The sequence below is a fragment of the Abrus precatorius genome, unplaced genomic scaffold, assembly GCF_003935025.1.
Source record: "Abrus precatorius isolate BTA unplaced genomic scaffold, Abrus_2018 Scaffold9, whole genome shotgun sequence".
Lineage (NCBI taxonomy): Eukaryota > Viridiplantae > Streptophyta > Magnoliopsida > Fabales > Fabaceae > Abrus > Abrus precatorius.
The window spans coordinates 32,804,791-32,826,210 of NW_020874439.1; the positions used below are offsets into that span (position 1 = coordinate 32,804,791).

At 31.1% G+C, this 21,420-nt stretch overlaps 1 protein-coding gene across 1 annotated transcript; it reads left to right on the plus strand.

The window, feature by feature from the left end:
- Positions 1 to 8,495, plus strand: LOC113851470 (condensin complex subunit 3). The gene is given in 13 exon segments (XM_027481965.1): positions 1 to 243; positions 286 to 414; positions 741 to 1,001; positions 1,500 to 1,645; positions 2,215 to 2,483; positions 2,889 to 2,986; positions 3,785 to 3,932; positions 4,012 to 4,451; positions 5,096 to 5,613; positions 5,707 to 5,794; positions 5,883 to 6,161; positions 7,233 to 7,494; positions 8,019 to 8,495. Coding segments are annotated over 13 exon segments (3,204 nt in total). The 3' UTR covers positions 8,342 to 8,495.
- The last annotated feature ends 12,925 nt before the right edge of the window (positions 8,496 to 21,420 follow it).

Consider the following 21,420-nt stretch of genomic DNA (forward strand, 5'->3'; position numbering starts at 1 on the left):
ATGGAGGACAACAGCGCAGACCAAGTGAAGCGATTGATGCAGAAAATCGCTGCAATTCTCGACGAGGCTCGAACCTCTTACGCCACGCACAACCGAAAGCTCAAGGAACTATCGCTCCTCCGATCCAAATCCGATTCCCCGTCGCACTTCTTCTCCGCCTTCTCCAAAACCGTAACTCCTCTCTTCGACTTCCAGAGGCGTCTCGCCTCCGCAGACCGCGTCGTCTCCTTCGTCTCCGCCTTCGCCGCCGCCCGCAACTCGGCCGACGCCGCAGCTTCTGACGAGTTCCTTGAGCACTTCCTTAGGTTCCTCCTGGTTGCCGCCGCGGCAGCCAACAAAACTGCCAGGTTCCGAGCTTGCCAGATCGTCTCCGAGGTACGAATTCTCCGAATTGTCCGAGTAATCTCTACCTAAGTCCCTGAGTAACATGTTTTTCACTTTTTTTCTGACTTTACGAAACTAGTTTTAGTCTTTGATTTTGCAAAAATGTTACAAAAATTCATTCATCTTAATATATATTTTTCAGTGTTACATGAAATTTCACAAAATTAGTGACTGAAATGAAAGTTTACTCAAATTTTCCATCCAATTCAGAACTGCGCAGTATTCATCCTTCGCAGCTGATTTCAACTTTTTGAACGTTTTTTTGTTATAAAATGCAAATTCATTATTCACAGTTTACGATTACACAGAGGACTAGAGTATACAGCGACAATTGAAACTGCAGTTAATTTCTCGAGTTGTGGTGTCTAGTGATTGTTTGGAATGAAAGTTTTCGACAATTGGTTGAATTGTAGATAATATTGCGGCTGCCAGATGATGCAGAAGTGAGCAATGACCTATGGGATGAGGTGATAGAGTGCATGATGGTGAGGGTACGAGACAAGATTCCTGTGGTGCGTACTTTTGCAGTTAGAGCGCTTTCGCGCTTTGTGAATGACTCTGTGAATAGTGACATTCTTTATTTTTTCCTCGAGATGCTTCCCTTGGAACAGAATGCGGTGAGTGTCTCAATTACCTGTATCAATTGTGCTGTTTTGTCTTTATGGTTTTTAATATATAACATTATATCAGGTACAAGTTTTGCTTAGGGTTTGAGATGAAAGCACCGTGTTCTGTAGGCCGTTAACTTCTCATATTACATGGGTTTGCAATTTGCATTGTAATATACTAATATTACCATGATCATGTGATTATTACAGAGACTTCCCCTCCATCTTATGGTTATTTAAGTACATTAAATTTTGTCGTCCTGTTAATTTAAAGATTTGACTAAAAAGGATGTATCTTCAGATTTTGACTAGAATCAAATAGTGGTATGCTTAATCTGATTTTCTTAAAAAATCTAATCACCGAGTCTCGAATCTTTAGTATTGTCTTTCAATGGAAACTATCTGCACAGAACATTTTACTATTATTGGCGCACTTCATAGTTCATAGGGATACACATACATGCCGAAGGCTACTGTTTCCGCTATTAATTTTGAATAAGTGTGCAGGACGTTCGTAAGATGATTGTGTTATCTTTGCCTCCTTCTAGTGCAACCTCTCAAGTTATCATTGATTGTACCTTGGATGTAAGTGAATCTGTACGCAAAGCAGCATACTGTGTTCTAGCCAATAAATTTCCTCTTCAAAGCTTAAGGTAATGTGCCATATGGTAAAACAATAATAATTCTATCCCCATCCTCCCACATTGTACCCACTAGGTTCCACCTCCCCAAGGATTTGAATCTTCTAATGTGGAAAGGGTTTACAACCGATGATCTATATTTTTATAAATGTAAACACATGGATAATGGATAGTTAATCACGAGTATGTGATATTACTACGTTGATTTTTATCATTAGTTGTTATGGTTGCTTTCTAAAATGCACACTACAAGTTAGAAGATCTCAATCATTTCTTCAGTTGTACAAACAACAATGCTTTCCATGCCTTGTATACATTCTTCTTCTGAAACCTTTTTATCTATTGTCGTTACAATAATAAGTTATAATTCGTATAATTTGTCTTCTTTGTTTTTGTCCTTTTATTTAATATTTATAAAAAAAATTGTAGATTATGAAGTGTTATAGAATTCTATAGTTACTGTCACCAAGGGTGGATGACCTACTATTATGATTGCAATCTCCGCAAACATTTTTTCCACTCTTAATTTACTTAGGTACCCCTTGTCTAACCTTTTTCTCTCATTTTCCTTGTTTTTGTAGCATTAAACTTAGAACAGTAATTCTTCGGAGAGGACTTGCTGACCGATCTGTTGCTGTCTCAAAGGAATGTTTTAAACTATTGAAAGATGAATGGCTTATAAAATGTTGTAATGGTGATCCTTTAGAACTTTTGAAGTATCTTGATGTTGAAACATATGAATCAGTGAGTGAGTCTGTCATGGAAGCACTTCTTAAAGCTGATTTGGTAAAGCTACAGAATGATGCAAGTATCCAGCAGTATATATCATCAAATGGTGACACGACAGAAGGTTAGCTAAGCTTTTGAAGTTTTTTTTTTTTCTGTTTCACCTCTGAGTGTTGTTACATGTTGCTTGATTAAATCTTACGAAAAAAAATTAAAAAAAGGTTGTTATATCACATTTATGATGCTAAATACATGACTAAATTCTGTATATTTGACGTCTGACTATTTCACAAGCATGAGTTCAGAAAGCAAATAAACTTGTAGAAATATTTATGTGGGTCAAATATACGGGGGGCCGATGCTGCTTGACTATGTCCCTGCACCATCTTGTACTTTTACATCTTCAGCTATTTTATTGCCTCCTTTAGTTTCTGAATTTAACCTATTCTTTTTTAATGCTAGACAGAACTTAGGAATAAACCTGACTGGTTGTTTTGTAGCATAATTGTATCTCATACTCTAATTGTAGGGGACTCAGTGCATTGCCCACCAAGTATTCAGCTACTGGAAGCAGAGGCAGCTCTTTATTGGAGAACTGTTTGCAAACATTTACAGTCAGAAGCACACGTGAGTTAAAACGAATATATCCAATTTTCACATTTATTTATTTATTTATCTGTATAAGTACTACTCACAATAGGAGTAGAGGTATGTTTTATCTCACTTTGTTTATCATAGTTTGTTGAGCAAGCTCACATCAGATGTCAACATACCACTGTTATCTTGGGACCATAATCTGAAATAGTAATAGGAGGATTATACTGACTTCTGAGACCTAGTCTTTAACTCTTTATGCTGTATTTCCACAGAGATCATCTTAAAGACTAATTGAGATCTCATCCATTCCAAATCCTATAATAAAGATATCAGTAAGGTGACAAGGTTGCATACTTGCATTTTCATTGGTTTAATGCATATGGTAATGTATTTTAAAATTGTTTAAATTATTTGTATTAATAAACATAGGTTAGCATAAAAGATTTCTCAAAATATAGTTTCTCTGGATTATGTGTTTACCCTCATATGCTGATATTTTCTAAATCCAAAATATCTCAGTCAGTACCCTGGTCTGGTTTCCATGAATTTCTGGTAAGTGTTTCTCATTTCCCAAAGAGAAAGGATCAAATTGCCAACACTAATGTAAATAAAGCTGTTTATACTTAATAGTTCTGCAAGTATATCAATGCATATGTTATTTGTAGCTAAAGTATGCTATTTAGAAATTATAAAACCAGAATGCTTGAGTCAAAATTCTGACTTGTTTCATCTTGTGTTGTCTTATACTATTCAGTATCTAATTTATAATTATTAGGGCTTCTTTCATTGTTTTCAAACCACTAAGGATTATGAGTTCTGCCTCAATAGGCCAAAGGCTCTGATGCTGCAGCAACAACGGGCACCGAAGCAGAAGTATATGCAACAGAAGCATCGGATAAAAATGACCTTCTAGAAAAAATTCTTCCTGCCACTGTTGATGAATATATAGAGTTAGTCAGAGCTCATATCAAAGCTGGTAAGTATGAGTTAGTGTGGGTGGTGCTGATGCACACTTAACTATTGAATACTTACGTGGGCTAATCTAATATCTGCAGGATCAAATCATCGCTTTGCATGCCGGCAGCTGCTTTTACTTGGTGCCATGTTTGATTTTTCTGATGCTACAAATAGAAAGGTTGCCAGTACATTTCTGCATGAGCTAATGTGCAAGCCTCCTGAGTATGAGGATGACAATGAAGGTAATATAGTTATCCTTGGAGATGGATTAAGTTTTGGTGGAGACAGTGATTGGGCTGAAGCTGTAGCCAGTTTGGCTAGGAAGGTCCATGCTGCTCCTGGTGAATTTGAAGGAGTTGTTCTCGCAATCATAGAAGAGCTAGCTCAACCTTGCAGGGAGAGAACAGCAAATTATGTGCAGTGGATGCACAGCCTTTCTCTTACTGGCCTTTTGCTGAAAAATGCAAAATCACTGTGCTTTCTTCAGGGCAAGGCTATTGAACCAGATGAGCTACTCCAGTCTTTACTACTTCCTGGGGTAAAAATTGTTGCACATCTCTCTATTGTTTTCAGGCTTTTGGCTAACTTTAAAATATTAATAAATTTGTTGAATTTGTTGCGATACGGCCAAGTCCGTAATTGTTTAAGTTGATAACAATATCTAATGCATGTTTGAGCTAATTTATAACGACAGGAATTGATTCTTGCATTGTAAATTTTTGAGGAACTTGACCAATCTTTCGCAAGATTTAAAATGGTGCAAAAATTTATAATCATATGATGCATAAATACAAAATAAATTAACGAATCTATCTAATTTTGAATAGTTACTGTATGCCTCATTTGTTGATGCAATTCCTTTACTTCAGTTCCTTATGACTAGATGAACTATGATAATAATACTAAATGTTGATATAAGTTCAATGAACTACTAAGAAAATTTAGAAATTGCATAAGCTATACATACAATACCATAATACATACATTTCATGAATGTATTATTGGGTGGTCTTAACTTTCTAATGAATTATGTTTTGCTATTTATAAAATGGCTCAATGAGAGCCAAATCAGCTCACACTGTTACATATTGTTTGGGGGCACCAAATCAGCTCACACTGTTACATATTGTTTGGGGGCATTGGTTGCTGACTGTTTACTGGTGTGGGAAATGAAATGGACAGGCGAAACAATCTCACTTGGATGTGCAAAGGATTGCCGTCAGATGCCTTGGCCTATTTGGACTTTTGGAGAGAAAACCAAGTGCAGAACTTTTGAAACAGCTGAGGATTTCATATATTAAGGGGCCACATTCAATCAGTATAGAGGCTTGTAAAGCATTAGTTGATCTTGTGATGTGGCATGGTCCTCCAGAAGTTGATAAGGTGTCAAAGCACAATATTCCATGCGAAATAAACAGTGAGAAGACGACTTTTTGTCCTGTGAACTTCTCTGATTCAGAAGGAGATCCGGATGTTGAGACCCTTGATATCTTGTATGGTGGCTTTGAAAATGATGACTGGGCGAGTCCTTTAACCAGCAATGAAGGCGAGTGCGTTTATGGTGTGCTTGGAGAGGGGTTTGCGAAAATTCTTCTCCTAAGTGACAAATATCCCAGCATACCAGCTTCTTTGCATCCTGTGCTTTTATCAAAGCTCATTTACTTGTACTTCAGTGACGTGTCGGAACACTTGCACAGGTGGTATCTGTTCATCTTAATTTTAACATCACGTTTGTACTATTCTTGCCCTGTACTGGCAGCTGATTGAGATTTAATTTTTCACTTGTCGGCCAGGTTAAAGCAATGCTTGTCGGTTTTCTTTGAGCTTTACCCATGTCTCTCAACCAATCATAAGGCAAGCATCTCTGATATTATATTTGCTGTGACTTACATTACCCACCATTCTTTGTTTTTACTTGATTCATTTGAATGTCAATCAAACGCCTTCATTGTTTTATTTCCACATACAGCGTTGCATATCAAAGGCTTTCATTCCAGTAATGCGTTCAATGTGGCCAGGAATTTTCGGCAATTCTGCGGGTTCTTCTTTTATGGTGTCTCAGATGCGCAAGCGTGCTGTTCAAGCTTCCCGTTTTATGCTGCAGATGGTGCAGATTCCTTTATACGTTAAAGGGACTCAGCCAGAGAGTGAAAATAGTAGCACGGAACATCCACAAGTCATAGATAGTTGCGCAGAAGTTCCATTTGAGTGTGGGGAGGAGGGGCTTGCACTACGCATAGCCGTAGAGGTAACCTCACAAATTTAAAGCTAGTTAAAGATATGCTAAACCTTACTCTTTTTTACACCTGGGACGCTATTAATATACGAAGGCCGCACCTTAGTAGGAATTGCCAGTGGTGGTCCTTAGAATTCAGCTTTGTTTGCTACTCCTCCAGTTTATTTGTTTTGTTATTTTAACCTTTTAATTTTATTTTATATGTTTTGTTGTTTTAGCCTTTATTCTAGTAAAAAATATGATAATATACTACATAATTAATGCTTTCTTAACTTGTATGTTGTAGAGATCTTAAACAACAAAACATATGAAACGGAGAGAGTATGTTCTTAAAGCTACGTGCATTATGAAAGGATATCTGCATCATATGACTGGGAACTTTTATTTAGAATGATTTTTTAATTATAGAGAAAAACTTATTTTTGAGCTTCTCTGTTGCAATCTCGTTTTCTTACTAAGTTGAGAAACAGTGTGTGACGCCCGAAAACATGGAATGTGGACTAAAGGAAAAACTAACGCTAGTCATGTTTGTAAACCTACTGCTTGATCAACTTCTAGTCTTTTATGTATAATTTTGCTGGTGTTTGTCGTTATGTCCCGGTATTGCATAATCAGTTGTTTTAATCTAGAAACTGGGATTTTGGACTTATTATTGTTTGGGGAATAAAATTTATTTGACGAGTGTCAGTGAATACTGATTGAAGGTGAGTCCCATATTATAATAATGAGTTTTGTTCTTTCTCTAACCTCAGAAGTTCATCCACATTTCTGTAGCAAGTTCTAAGTGAAACTGTGTAACCTACAAGAAATTAGCATTTGTATGAGATACATTCAAATAATGCCAAGCTAGCGTTGGTTTTAACTGTGTGCTCATCGATGCTTGACATCCCATTGTCACCAAAAGTGCCTAAATCTGGCGGATGTTACTTCAAGACAATGGCCTCAGTTATTTATAATTATGTAGTGCAGAATAAGTATCACTTAATGAAATGGCATACATGAATTTCATATTGTATGGTTCAAATTTAATTAACTATTGTTTATTCTATTTCTTTTTCGCTTCTTACCCTGTACTTGGTTAAGATGGCAAATTTTCAATCGAAGAAGACAGCAGCTGAGAAGTCATATGTATCGGCATTATGTAGAATACTTGTTCTGCTTCAATTTCGGTTATCTGAACAAGGACCAATAAAATTTATGAGGAGGCTTTTATATCGCGTGGTTGAATGTGTATCTTCGGAGAAGGATCTTGTTAAAGAATTGAAACGGATGGCTGAACATCTCACGACACTAGATAGACAACCGGATCAGGAATTGTTGCAAGATGAAATTATTCTCATTTTGGGTAATGTTTTATTTTTCTTTTCTAAGATGTCTGACATGTTAAAATGCTTAGGCTTTGATTCTTTTCTTCTTGTCATCTGTCAAAAGCCTCAAATGGTGATAAGGCTTTGTAATGACTCTAGTCGTCTTTATTATTACCAGGTGTCTGGGCGCCCGCGTTTTTTGTTTTACTGTTGGGGGTGGGGGTTGATCAAAGGGGTTGTTCAAGTAAGCAAATGATAAAATGAACCAGCCAAACTTTAAGTCAATAATACGAAGGATCACTTATTTAGACTACCTGTTTTACCTTTCCCTTTTTATCTTCCATGATAAAAGATTTGACTCTGAAAGCAAATGCAGTATTTGCTAGCCAATGTCATTCTTAATTTTTGATATTCTTTATTTTCGTCAGTTACCAACAGAATATCTTGTCAAACCAAGGCTTTGGCCATTGACCTTGGCAGTTTTACTGGTTTTTTATGGGGATTCTCCTGGAAAACCTTTTTTACCGCTAATATGTTCCTTCTCCCACCTTATTTATTGAAGGGAAATTGGAACTTGACTGCAACGTGGATTTGGATGGTTCTGTTGCAATGCTACAAACACCAGCTGTACACCCAACTAGACCCTCACGTTCTAGGAGAAGGGTAAGGATTGAGGAAGGCAGTTCTGATGAATCTTCACCTTCTGTGGTTCCTTCCACCCATCATACTGTAAAAAGTCGCTCACAAAGAGCTAGCAAAACTGCAGCAATGAACAAGATGTCTTCTGCTCGTAGACCGCTCAAAATTGATGAAATTGAAGACCAAGAGGAAGAAAACTCTGATGTGACATCTGAAGATTCTGACGAATCCGATCAGTACAGTTAAATATGTACTCAATGATACATCTAATGGCCATTGCTTTGTTAACCCTATGTTGTATTGTTTGATAACATAGATTGCAGGTTCTGTACAGAAGAGAGCATCAATAGTTCAGCTTGCATTTGCTTGTAAGTCATAGGTTTTACTGTAAAAGTATTGCGATGAGCTTGAGTGAATGAAATTCTTGTGTTAAGATATTACTGGTGATTCCGTTGTCTTATCTCAATGGAACACCTTTCATGTGAATTATTGTTTGATTAGATGTTAATACTTGCAGTTTGATGGTAGAGAAATACACTGGTCTCAAGTGATTGCTTAAGCAATAATGTGTCCGTAATTCATGCTTGATTTCTGCGCTAATGACATTTCTTAGAAACAAATTATAACATAAGCTTACGGTGGATTGAACTCATGAGTGGAAAAACTTCAATGGAAAAACTTGAAATTTGTAATGGGTAGAAATGTAAAAGTGGTCCAATTTTTTTAAGTTTGTCCGATATATCGTAGACGTTGATCCTGGAAAGCATAGTTTGCCGTGTGCTGTCATGATGCCTCACGTATGGAAAGAAAATATGCTTCCAAACGCGAGCTAAAGCATGAAAATGGTTATGTTCATAGTTAAACACCAGCAAGATAGAGAAACAGGTATAGGTTTATGAATAATGAACAAATATAGAAGACGGTTCCTTTGGGAGAGTAATTTCACTGTTCTTATTCACTACTGCTAGGGGTTGACGCCAACTTCCCCATGTTAGTGATAGTGATGGCAACGACGTGGGTACCCAAACTCCACTTTTACTCCCCAAACTCGATCCCGCCTCGATCCCCGTTGAGTTTAAAAAAAAAAAAAAACTCTCAACCCAGTCAAAGGGTTCCCGCGACCTCGAATCCCATTCCCATCCCTAGTTAGTGATGCAGTTGAGAGCTCAGGCTTTGCTGATTACTCAGCCTTGAATTAAAATTTTGCTTTGGCTTTCCTTTCCTTTTTTAGTCTTTTTGTCACTGGGATTAGAATGAGTAGAGTAGTACTACCAATTACCCATACCATGAGTTTCAAACTAAAATTAATAATTATTGTATTATATTACTTTATTTAATATATAATATATTTTTAAAATATAAATAAATTTTAAATTTTGAATAATATACTTGCAAATAGTTAAGTTGTATAATATATGATACATGATTATAAAAATAATATAAAATAATTCAATTGTTGAATTTGTCAATTTTGCATCTTATAAAAAGTTCTTATTTTTTATTTTTTTAAATTGATAAATGTAGAATATAACTCGTATGTTTTGTATCGGTTGCTCTATTATATTTACCAAATGCTACTCAAGCAATACATCCGGCCTTTGTCCCCAATCTAGCTAACAATAATCACTACAGCGCAATTATATATCAGTTGTAATGTTCATTGTCACGTACATATATACAAACTTACAGACGTGAATGTGTAATACTTCAACTGGTTTGATTGACGACTCTTTGATTGAATTAATAACATAATAATTAATTTATTTGAGTCAATAATTAACTCGGATTTAATAACATAGGTACAGGCTTAAGAAGTCAAGCTACTTATTATAGTACTACTTATTGTATGTTTAGGTTAGAGCATATACCATGTTACTAATTATTGGGCTATTTACTTATAGCTTCGGCTAAACATGACTACAAGAGACCATGTTACTGACTATGGTGCCATACAATAATATTTGATTATAAGAAAATTTATGATACTCCTCTAGCACCCAAATTCTAATTTAATGCAAGCTTAAGGTTGAATGGACCGAATGGAAGCACCCATGCCGGATGATGTATGTTGCCTCCTGCTGTGGTCCCATATAATAATGTCATCATGTCGTAGTTGGGCACACCTCCAACAAATCCTAAGCACTGAAAAAACAAAGGGAAAATGATCACAATATTTTAGATTTCTTTACATGGTTGTCGAAGTAAGCCATAAAATCCTCAAAAGGACGTTGTCTCTAGGGTCATAATAGTGGTGGATGTCATGGAGAGCACATCCAAACCCCAAAAATAGGGAAGTTTTGCCCTCTCAACCATTGCCTTGTGGACACCACCATGCACATTACAGTGGCAATTTCCATTTTCATAATGCAGTTTGTGCACCTAAAAAGTGTAAGGTTCAAAAGAAAAGGCAGATTGTTAAATAAATGAAGGAAAATGTGGCATCTCTCTTTCTCTCTAGTCTTTTAAAATGGACATTATCGTGCAATTAATTAAATGTTGGGGTGGGGCATTGACCACTTTACCTAAGTCTTTCAAATGCACAATTTGCCTCTACACTGCACAATTCGTGGTCCCCATGGTTTGTCCTTTCATTTTCCTCTTTGGATTACTTAAATAACGTAGATGATGCAAAAGTGAGTTCAATAAAGTAATAAGCTATGATCTAAAAAACGGAAACTCCAAACTTTACAACAGGAAACCAACCATAAAATCAAACAGGGATTGGGGAAGAATGCAATATCACTATCCACTGCACAATCTAAAGAAGCATCCTTGGCGTGCAAGTAAGAATTCTTTATTACCATCAATGAAATTCATTTCGTATCTAATTGTGATAACAGTCTGAGTGATTTTCTCTTTTGAAAATTGTGTACGTGTCTGCCAATTAGTTTCATTGCACCAATAATTCTCAGCAATATTGTCAGAACCAAACAGTATCATATTCTGCAATAGACTCCTTATTTAAATATTAAATTAAGTTAGAGCAGACTCGTATTAGTTTATTTACGTGTTCAATAATTGCTAAATTACTGTTTAAATGATTGATAAATGTTAAAATTTTACTAAATATTACATTAAAATATATTTAAATTTATGAAAATAAGTATATTTTTTCATTTTTAAAATAAAAGTTTTATTTTTATTCTTTTAAAAGTGGTTTTAGAGTATTATTTAGCATTTTAAATTTATTAAATTGAAAATCATTAATATATAATATTACTGTAGTCCATTATGCAAAAATGAAATATATTTTCTTAAGGTATTACTAATTAGTGTTTTAAGAACATTGGTTGAAAAGTTGAAAGCAAGTTTTTTAAAATTAAAAAATACTTTAAAATGCATTAAAATTAAAAAAAAAGAAACATTAATAATATTTTTTGATCTTTTTTTTTTTTTTTTCATTTCAAAACCAGCAACCCTTAGACATTTGTTAGCAGTTGCTGCTTTCTTATTATGGGCACCGAAGACCTAAACATTTATTGTAGAGAAGGTGAGAGAATTATTAAGTTTTCAAAAAAGCATTAGGATAATATTTTCATTGGTTATCTGTCTCTGAAATACTACCAATTAATAGCTTAACATAACCTCATCTGCATATGAGAGCATATGCTGCAACCTTCGAGTAAGGCAAGAAATCTCGGCATACACATGGGGTGTTATATTAGTAAGAGTATGGCGTGTTGTTGACTATTATATGTAACCCAAAAGCATTAATATTTTGCCCAATTTTATGAAATTGTCAGGGAACTCATTAATTGCATCGAACTTTCGTAATGGACTTGTCTGACTCAAACTTTAATGTGTTCATCACGAAATTTAGAAGGAAATAGCGAAGCCAGTAAGCAATTCGCTTACAACTAGTTTTTGAGTAAATTTGCAATAACCCTTTCTACTTTAATAGAGAGATCCCTCATTGCGAACATGGCTGGTTAGCTTTTGTGAAGGATGAATGCAAATAATGTATTCTTTTTAACACTTTTGATTATTAGTTAAAATTTATTAAAAATTATAAAAAATATAAATAAAAAAGAATAAGACTAATTTTTTTTGTTGTTGTAATTTTTAATAAATTTCAATTAATAATTAAGATTGTATATTACTAATGAATATAGTATCACTCAGCAAGACCAAGAATCTCTCTATAAAAATTTCCTCTAAGAGAGTAATAAATGTTATAGTTTATCTAAGAAAACATTAGACAAACCTCCCTAGAAGTTCAACTTAATTACCCTTGGTTTCCCTCTGATTTCAAAAGCTACACTCTCCCCTTTCACGGGAAGTCTATGTAACTTGAATCATCTGTCTTAAAATAAAAGAGAGGTAAGTGTTTTGGCAATTGAATCTCAAAGAAAATAAGAGTATATTGTGGATCCAAATCCATAAACATGTCTAAAGACCTTAATCGCATATATATATCCACCATATTTATGGAATAACATAAAGAACAATCATAGAATATGTAATATGATAAAAAATACCTGTAATTTATGGAATTAAAAGAATAATTATAGGAAAATTTTAAGTCTCTTCACTACGTTAAAAATGAGCTTTTAGAACGCTAACTTAGATAACAATTAATAAAAATTACTTTGTAATTATATATTTAGAGAGCTGTTCTCTATTAACCGCTCTTAGATCTATACTTCTGAGAGTGATTCTTTGTTAACCACTCTCAGAATATACTTCTGAGAGCGGTTCTCTCTTAACCGCACTCTAAAGTACACATTAGAGAGCGGTTAATAAAGAATCGTTCTCTAATGTTATTAAAGTCATTTATAAATGAACATGCTTAATGCATTTCTTCTTCTTAGTTAACAAAGCTGGTCTTTTTCACTGTAAGTTTTTTTGCTCTCTTCGTCTTCTCTCGCTAATAAATTAGTTTTTTTTTTATGTTAGTTCGCTCTCTTCATTTTTATGCTAGTTTTTTTATATCTGTAGGCACTTCTTTCTTCTTCTCTTTGTTAACGGTGAATTATTCATTTTTTTTTCTTTTTCTTTTTCTCTCTATTAATGTTAAAAATTATTCTATTAATTTGTTCTCTCTTTTTTCTCTGCTTACTTGTGTTTGGTTCATGCAGATGTGGACTGTTTAGTTAAAACCAAATATATAACTCAAGATTCAATTTTGATTTGTGATAAAAATGAAGAAAACTCACAAAGAAATCAATTCTAAATTTTGATTTAAACGTAATAATAAATTTTTATTTTGCAATAGAAAACTCAAAAAGAAATCAATTTTAAATTTTAGATTCGCAGTCTACATTTATACTTTAGAGAGCAGTTTCACGCAAAACTGCTCTCTAATCTTACACTTATACTTGAAACTGCTCTCTAATCTTAACATCAGATAACGCTTGGTTAACCGCTCTCTTAAATATAATACATTAGATAGCGCAAAATTTTAGAACAGTTTTAAATGCTCTCTAATTTAAAATGAAATCGCTCTCAAATCTCCATTTTGGCGTAGTGCTTACTATCCAAGGACTCCCCTCTATACCAGGGATGCAACTTTAAGATAGGATCATCATATACTCTAATATTTTACTTACTCGTTGATTTAAGCACCAATTGTCTCAGCAGGAATATTGTCCAAAAACAAGATAATCAGAAAAGATAAAAATTTGAGCCTTATAACCATGTTAAAACCTAAGCAACAATACTTCTGAAACGAAAAAAAAATGTTTGGTTGAGTGTGATTTACATGTTAAGGAAGGACAATACAATTTTTAGATTATCAAATTATTATAATTTTTGAATTTGAATTGGTAGAAAAGTTTTAAATATAAAACATAACTATAATTATCTTGAGTTTTTGTGAGGTGTCTAACATAATTTCATATTCAACATAGTTAATTATAACTAGCATTTTAAGCTAATTTGTTTTTCCTACTTATTTGAAATATTTCATTGATATAATGTCACAAAAAATCAACACATAAATCTCTTAATTAGTCATATCATTATTTAATCGTTATTAAAGATTAAGTGTGCTAAATTTAAAAAAAAACAAGAATTAAAAAAAAAAACTTAGATAATATAAAGTTTAATCCAATATAAAATATTTGAGAACATGAATCATATCCAAGATCGTTTGTTAGGTTGTAGGTGGCAAAGCCCATGTCCACCACGCACCCACCATCTAATTGCGTGGTGTGTGTTCGTGAACCTGAGGAAACAACAGAAAATAAAACAAAACATTGCTGATTAGTTGCAAAACATGAACATTTGCAGAAGATTCTTCTTTTTAATTTGTAAGTATGCAATTGAACACAACATGGAATCTTATTATTCACGCATGAGAGCTACCACTATTCTCGCATTGACCATTCCTTTGCGACATAGAATGCTTAAAGCAATAATTCATGTTATTAACTTCATCTTGACATGAAATATTGTTTCTAATTGGATCGTATAATATTATAATCAGCTACCCTAAAATATATTATAATTAATGAGCACACAACTCTATGAGATAAGTTAAAATAGTTAACCGTCGTCATAAACTTTCCAAAATAACGCCGAAGTAGTTAATTTCGGTGGGAATATAAAGTAATGTCAATGATCAACAACATCTTGTGTGAACTTCAATGACCCCATTTGTGAAAGCACTTCGAGAACATTAAACAAGTATATGAACAGGACTTAAAATAAAGACATAAATTTCAAATATTCCGGACGTGACGCTCCCTTGTTTGTATTTGGATATATATAATTGATTCAAGTATTTATTTAATATTTTTAGTTAACTATAAAAAATTATTAAAATAATTCATGAGAGTCAATATTCTTTTTATAAACTGTTTATTAATTCTTCCAAACAGATCATTAGTATATAAAAAAAATTCATTACTTCTTACGCGAGACACCAAAAAAGTAACAGAGAGAGAAATTATCAAACATTTTAAAGTGGAAATGGTGAGAGAAATGAGAATAGCTATGACTAGTATTAAAAATTAAGAAAATAATGGTGTTGAAAGAGAGTAGTGCATGTAAACAGGAATCTTATTGGTGAGAGAGTTGTATTTGGGTTTGCATAATTTTCTTGGAAGGTGGGCGCATGGGTAGATGAAGATGCATGCATGCTTGCTTTTGCTCAATTTGATGGAGTCGTGAACCCGACCTTTTCCAATGCTTACATATATAAAAGGATAAAACCATATTACTATAATCAGAAGATTAGAAAGGAGAATTGCGTCATGTTTCCTGCTTATGAGTGTTTAGGGATGTTAATATTATATTAAATACTTTTAAATACCTACAAATTTTAAGTATGCATGTCCTTAATAATAATAATAATAAAATCATTTACGTTCATACACACATATATGATGTGTGAATGAAAAAGATAGAAATTAATTTTAATCGTTCACATAACTATTTATAAATTTGGTACTGTATAAGCTGTTAGCTTTCGAGAAACATGGTGTGATACATACATTTGGCTCTCCCTCACACGACTCACAAATGTTCAACTATCATCATTGATTTTTCTACACTTTTCTCCTTTGACGGGGTTTGTATTTTCAAATGACTATGGAATAAACGTTTTTCTTTGAAAACCTTTCTTTTTCGACCAAAAGTGTGTCACGATGAAGTTGTATGTGTATTCGTTTGATATGTATATGTATAGAAAAGGAGTAATATATATTATATAAAAATTTTACTCTGCTCAAACTGCATTAAGTCAGTAGTTTAGAAAAAGGAAAAAGTAAATGATTAATGTAAACAAAATTACGTAAAAGTTGTGAAAAAAATTCCACTTATCTCTATAATGGATTTGATTGACTCGGCGCATGTTTTAAATCTACTTTTCAGACCAAACTTATTTGCTATAGAGAATGTTTGATCGAATCTCAAAATTGAAGGACAACTTGACTCAAATTATTATGAGCTAACCTAATGTTAGTCCGAAAACAAACTTTAACTTATGTCATTATATCATGAGCGAGTAAACATCTTAATTTTAATGAAACTATCTTTAGTTAGATATTAAATTTTATAAGAATACTTAACCCTTGTAAATGATGATGTAGATAATGCTAAGTAGTAATACATTTCAAGAGATTATCGTATTGATACATGCCATCACTGTTTCATTTATTTACGAAGAAGACAAAGCATATAACATTTTCACAATTTATTAAAAGCATGTGTTAAGACTTAAGACAATATTTCCATAGTTTATTAAAGATATGTTTGTTGAGAGATTAATGACATAATTTGGTAGTTCGAGGCGAGTTTTTACTTTAAAAAAATATTTTTAATTAAATGGTTGTTTAATAATCTCTTTAAATTAAAATAATAAATATATTGTTAGTATCAATCTTTAAGAAAAAAACTAAAAATAAAAGGTTTTTATTAGGAAAAACATTTAAAGTACTTTCTTGATAAACCTTTTTATTTTTAATTTAAAATCTTAATTAAGTGTTAATGTTTTGACAGATCAATTACAAACATTAATGTTAAGAATTTAAAATTTTTAAAAAATAGAATACAAATTCTTTATTTCTATTTTTTGATTAACATGAAATATATAATAACTTGAGCAATATAAGTATATTTTTGTTATTTTGTTTATATTTTTCATAAATAGAGAAACATTTCACGAACACAATTTGACTAGAGAACACAACACCATCTCGAAGACAAATTTTAACTTTGTTTTCCTCCTGTTTGGTTGAATGACGGTGCTGCGTTATTGCAATGAGTTAGATTGAGTCAATTTCTTTCTTGACTTTTCAATTCAATGTATATATATATATATAATTTGAATATTACAAAGAAATTTTTAAAACTTTTAAACAAACAATTCGTTATCTTTCTTAAGATTCCGTTTGGTTATTGGATGGCGCAAATCAATTGCTTCACCGACCAGCCATTGGGTCGCAGTCTCGAAGATATGTTGTGCGGCGACGCCATAACCGAGTATCCCTCAAGCGTTGACTTCAATTCCTCACTGTTCATGCTTTTATTTTTCTATTTTTCACATCTTACATTTTAAATATATTATAATTATGATCATCCCAAAAGAAAAACCCTATTTTTTAAAACGGATCTTTTGTTTCCCTTGTTGATTGAAGATGATCATACACCTACACTGAGATTTTGAATCTAACCCAATAATAATAATAATAATAATAATAATAATTATTATTATTATTATTATTATTATTATCCACTTTTTAGTCTCACATTTTTACAATTTTGAATTCTCAACATTTTCAATTTACACGTGTTAGTCAAAACTTTATTGTGTTCCGTGTAAGAGGAATATCCAAATTAATAAATTATATATATATATATAATAAGTAACTTTCAATAAAATTATTTTATTTAATTATTTTCTATAAATATTTAATTTTAAATGAATCAAATATTTGTATATATAATTTTTCAATATTCTTATGTAAAATTTATAATAAACGATAAAATAAAAGCTGTTTAATACACCAGTAATTAATTTTTATTTTAATGATTAGATCAATAAAAATTAATATTTATAAAAAATAATTTTAATAAGAGTTATTTAACTTATTTTTGTTTATATATATGTATTATTTAAAATGAATTTGAAAGCCAAATATATTGAATTGATAGTCGTACCTAACTCTTACTTTTGTAAATTAAACATAAAAAAAAGTTCCACAAAAAGTTGAAAATTAAATTTGTCTTATAGCATATGTTCGGTTTCCTCTAATTTAATTTGTATGTACACATAAAAAAGTGGCCACTGATCTACCAACCATGTCCACATGACATCTAAACTTTAGGAGCCTTTCAAGTTTAGGAATGGTCCCTCCAACGGCAGATGCTGATGATATTTAGATAATTTGGACACTGATTTGTTAATAAAGAGAGCATTATATGTCATTTCATATATTAAAATTATTATTATTATTATTAATTTTATATTAAATAATGAGAATTAATGATATATTTTTAAACAATATAACTATTTTTAAATTTTTAAAATATTAAAATAATTATAACTATTTATTTATTTGAGGAGAATATAAATTGTCTTCTCAAGCCATTAATATGAGACTTAATATATCAACACATTTTATTGGTTGTAGCCAACTCTTATATGAGGCTTAAATTTTAAATGATTTTTTAAGAAATACATGATAAAATTTAATAAAAAAAATATTTTTATTAAAAACTATAGTGTTTATAATTATACTAATGCATTATATTTTATGTTGGGAGAGGGATTGTTATTTATATGGGATTGTAAATATATAGTTTGCGGATTTCTTTGATATATTAGGTTACCTACAAAAGATGAAAAAAGAAAAAAAAAACTTGTTAAGTGGATAAAAAAAATATTATAAAATTGATTGACTTACTCGAATGATTAGAATTTGCCAAAAAAAAAATGATAAAAATATTTAATTAAAATATGTGAACGGGTCCAGAATTGAAGACATTATTGATTTGTCTTTGCAGTCTTCTTCATTCTGCATAGGGTTCTTGGCCTTACGAAAGTGATTAACACTTCATTGTAAAGAAAGTGTATTAGCATTTGGGTGAATGGAAAACGTAAATCATATCGCAAATTAATTATGATGAAGTTTGATTAAATCCGTGACAACTGGCCTTTGTGACAAATTGTTTCATTCTCAGCCATTGTTTTGACGAAATTCGGCTCATTCTGTAAAACAACATTCTGTGGGCTTCTCATAAAACGATGCCAAGAAGTTTCACTTTGTATTACGTGCATGAAATATTACCCTTTTCTTCGAAGTAGCTTTTGAAATGAAAACACTGCTTGTCTCACTCTCAGCCACTGTTTTAAGTAATTGAAATTGACTCATTTTACAACTCAACTTTCTATGGGCATGTTATGTTAAAAGGACCCCCAAAATGTTTTGCCTTGTATATTACATGAACGATGAAACATTAACCTTTTTTTTTACAGTTTTTTTTTAAGGAAATATTTATTGTCACTTTTATATATTTATCATTTTTATTTAAATATTTTTTCTATTAATTTAATTTGAAATTATTTTACATAAAAACGTATAAATAAATACAATAATAAATATTTAGAATAACAATAGACTCATCATTCTTTAAAATGAAAGCAGTGTTTTGTTTCTAAACGTCATTTTCAATTAAATCAGCACATGTTGGGGCCAACAGCACACGTTTGTGATATATAATAATAATCATCATCATCACAATAATAATAATAATAGATAGATAGATAGATAAATAAATAAATAATTTGTTTGAAATTTCTACTTGTTTGACATATTTATATTTGATATTTCTAAGGGTGTAAAAGTGAAAGGCAGAAAATGTCAATTTATTTTATGCCTATGTTATTCTGACATTGAGCAAACCTACGTTATACACATCGTGATACCCCTTATATAATAAATATACGCAAAAGCGAAATTGGAAAATTTATGCATAAGTTGAATAATATTTAAGTAAAAGCATAATTATGTGATATGGTAGTTTATGAATCTCTAATGTAAACTACTGAAAGGCAACAAAAAAAGGTTCCAAATATTTTAAAATCTTCAAATATGTAAACGAAACTTAATGCATGAAGGGGATGTTTAATGGAACATGTTCTATTAAACACATAAGCAAGTACTAGTACAAGAGATGAAAAACAATGGTTTTGAAAACCACATCATAAAGAGATTAAGTATTAATTTTGAAGAGGGGAAAATGAAAATAAAAGAGAGGATGAGACTTGGTTGGTAGATGATTTTTATTTGAAATAATGGGTGGAATTTTATAAGAGAGGATTAAATTGGATGGCAAAGACATATGAAGACATGACCTTAGATTTGGATTCAACATAAACTCTTTCACACTTGACAGGCAAATAAAAATGAATGAGTGCAGCATCTTCAAGACTTGAACTGCAAATTGCATGTGATTGTGTGGTCCCTCTGCCTTCCCAGTGTCCTCTCTAAGGGACCCTCCCATTCCTTCTACCTTCTCTTGGCCCCACTTTACCATCACCCTCCAATAGGACCCTTTTCCTATTTTTATTTTCCACATTTTGTTGCTATTTATTTTGTTAATTTTGCTTTTTTTTGTCTTTTTTAATTTAAGTTGTAGAAACATATTTAGGGTGTATTTAAGAGATCTTATTAACATCTTGTAAAATGATTTATGCTTTTTATATATTTTTAACCATTCATTGTTGTTAGTTGTGTATTTTTAAATCTTAATTTTTAAGTATATTTATGGTGTTATGAAAAAATTATAAAAAATATTTTACAACTCTTATATATATATATATATATATATATTAATAAATTTATTGGTATAACTTGTTAAAATGATTTTTTAAATTTATTTTAAAAAATGTTATGATCAAATTTATATATATATATATATATATTTTATCAAAATTCATGTTTAATATATTTCAAAAATAAATTTTCGAAACTCATTTATACAGTAATTTTAAATTTTAATTTTAAAAAATGATTTTACATCTTTTGAAAATTAAATTTTAAAATTATTTACCAATCAGTTTTGAAAATTTAATTTTACAAGTGATGTTATAATTTCTAAAAATTTTAAATTTGAATTTTTTAAAATAATTATAATTTTTGAAAAATAAATTTTATAAGCAATTTATAAATAACAAATATATTTAAATTTTTAAAATATATTAAATATATTTTGAAAATTAAATTTAAGAAATAAGATTTAAATAACAATATCCTTTATATTTAGCATTTTACTCCTTTGTAATTTAAAACGAGTTTATTTATTGAAGTTTTTTTTAACAATAATTAAAATAATAATAATAAATAATATTTTTTTTATTAAAAATAACATAAGTGAGGTGTTTTTTTATATTTTTAACTCCTCAACTATTTTTTAAGGAAATTGTTTAATATATTTTAAAATAATTTAGCTCCAAATTTTCATTCTAATATCTCTTTTTTAATTTTCCCTCTTTTAGAAGTACATTTTAAATAATTTGTGAAAAAATTATTTAAACTTACGATGATAACTTATTATTCACATATTTTAAAGTTTTTAATACAATTTATTAAATAATTTTTAATTTATTTCAATATATTTAATAATTAAATTTATAAAGTATATCTTTATATAATAATTATATTATTAAATAGATATTTAATTAATTATTTACTTAAATACTCTCTAAATACTAAAAATATGTACTGTTTAAATGTGAACTGATAATTTTCTACCTCAAGAAATTCTAAACTTTATTTAACATTTTTCTTTCCTACTTCGCTTAACATTTTCTTTGGTGTCTAACGAATAATGGACTTCTGGATCATGCATCTTAAAACGAGGTTAGAGTTTTATATATT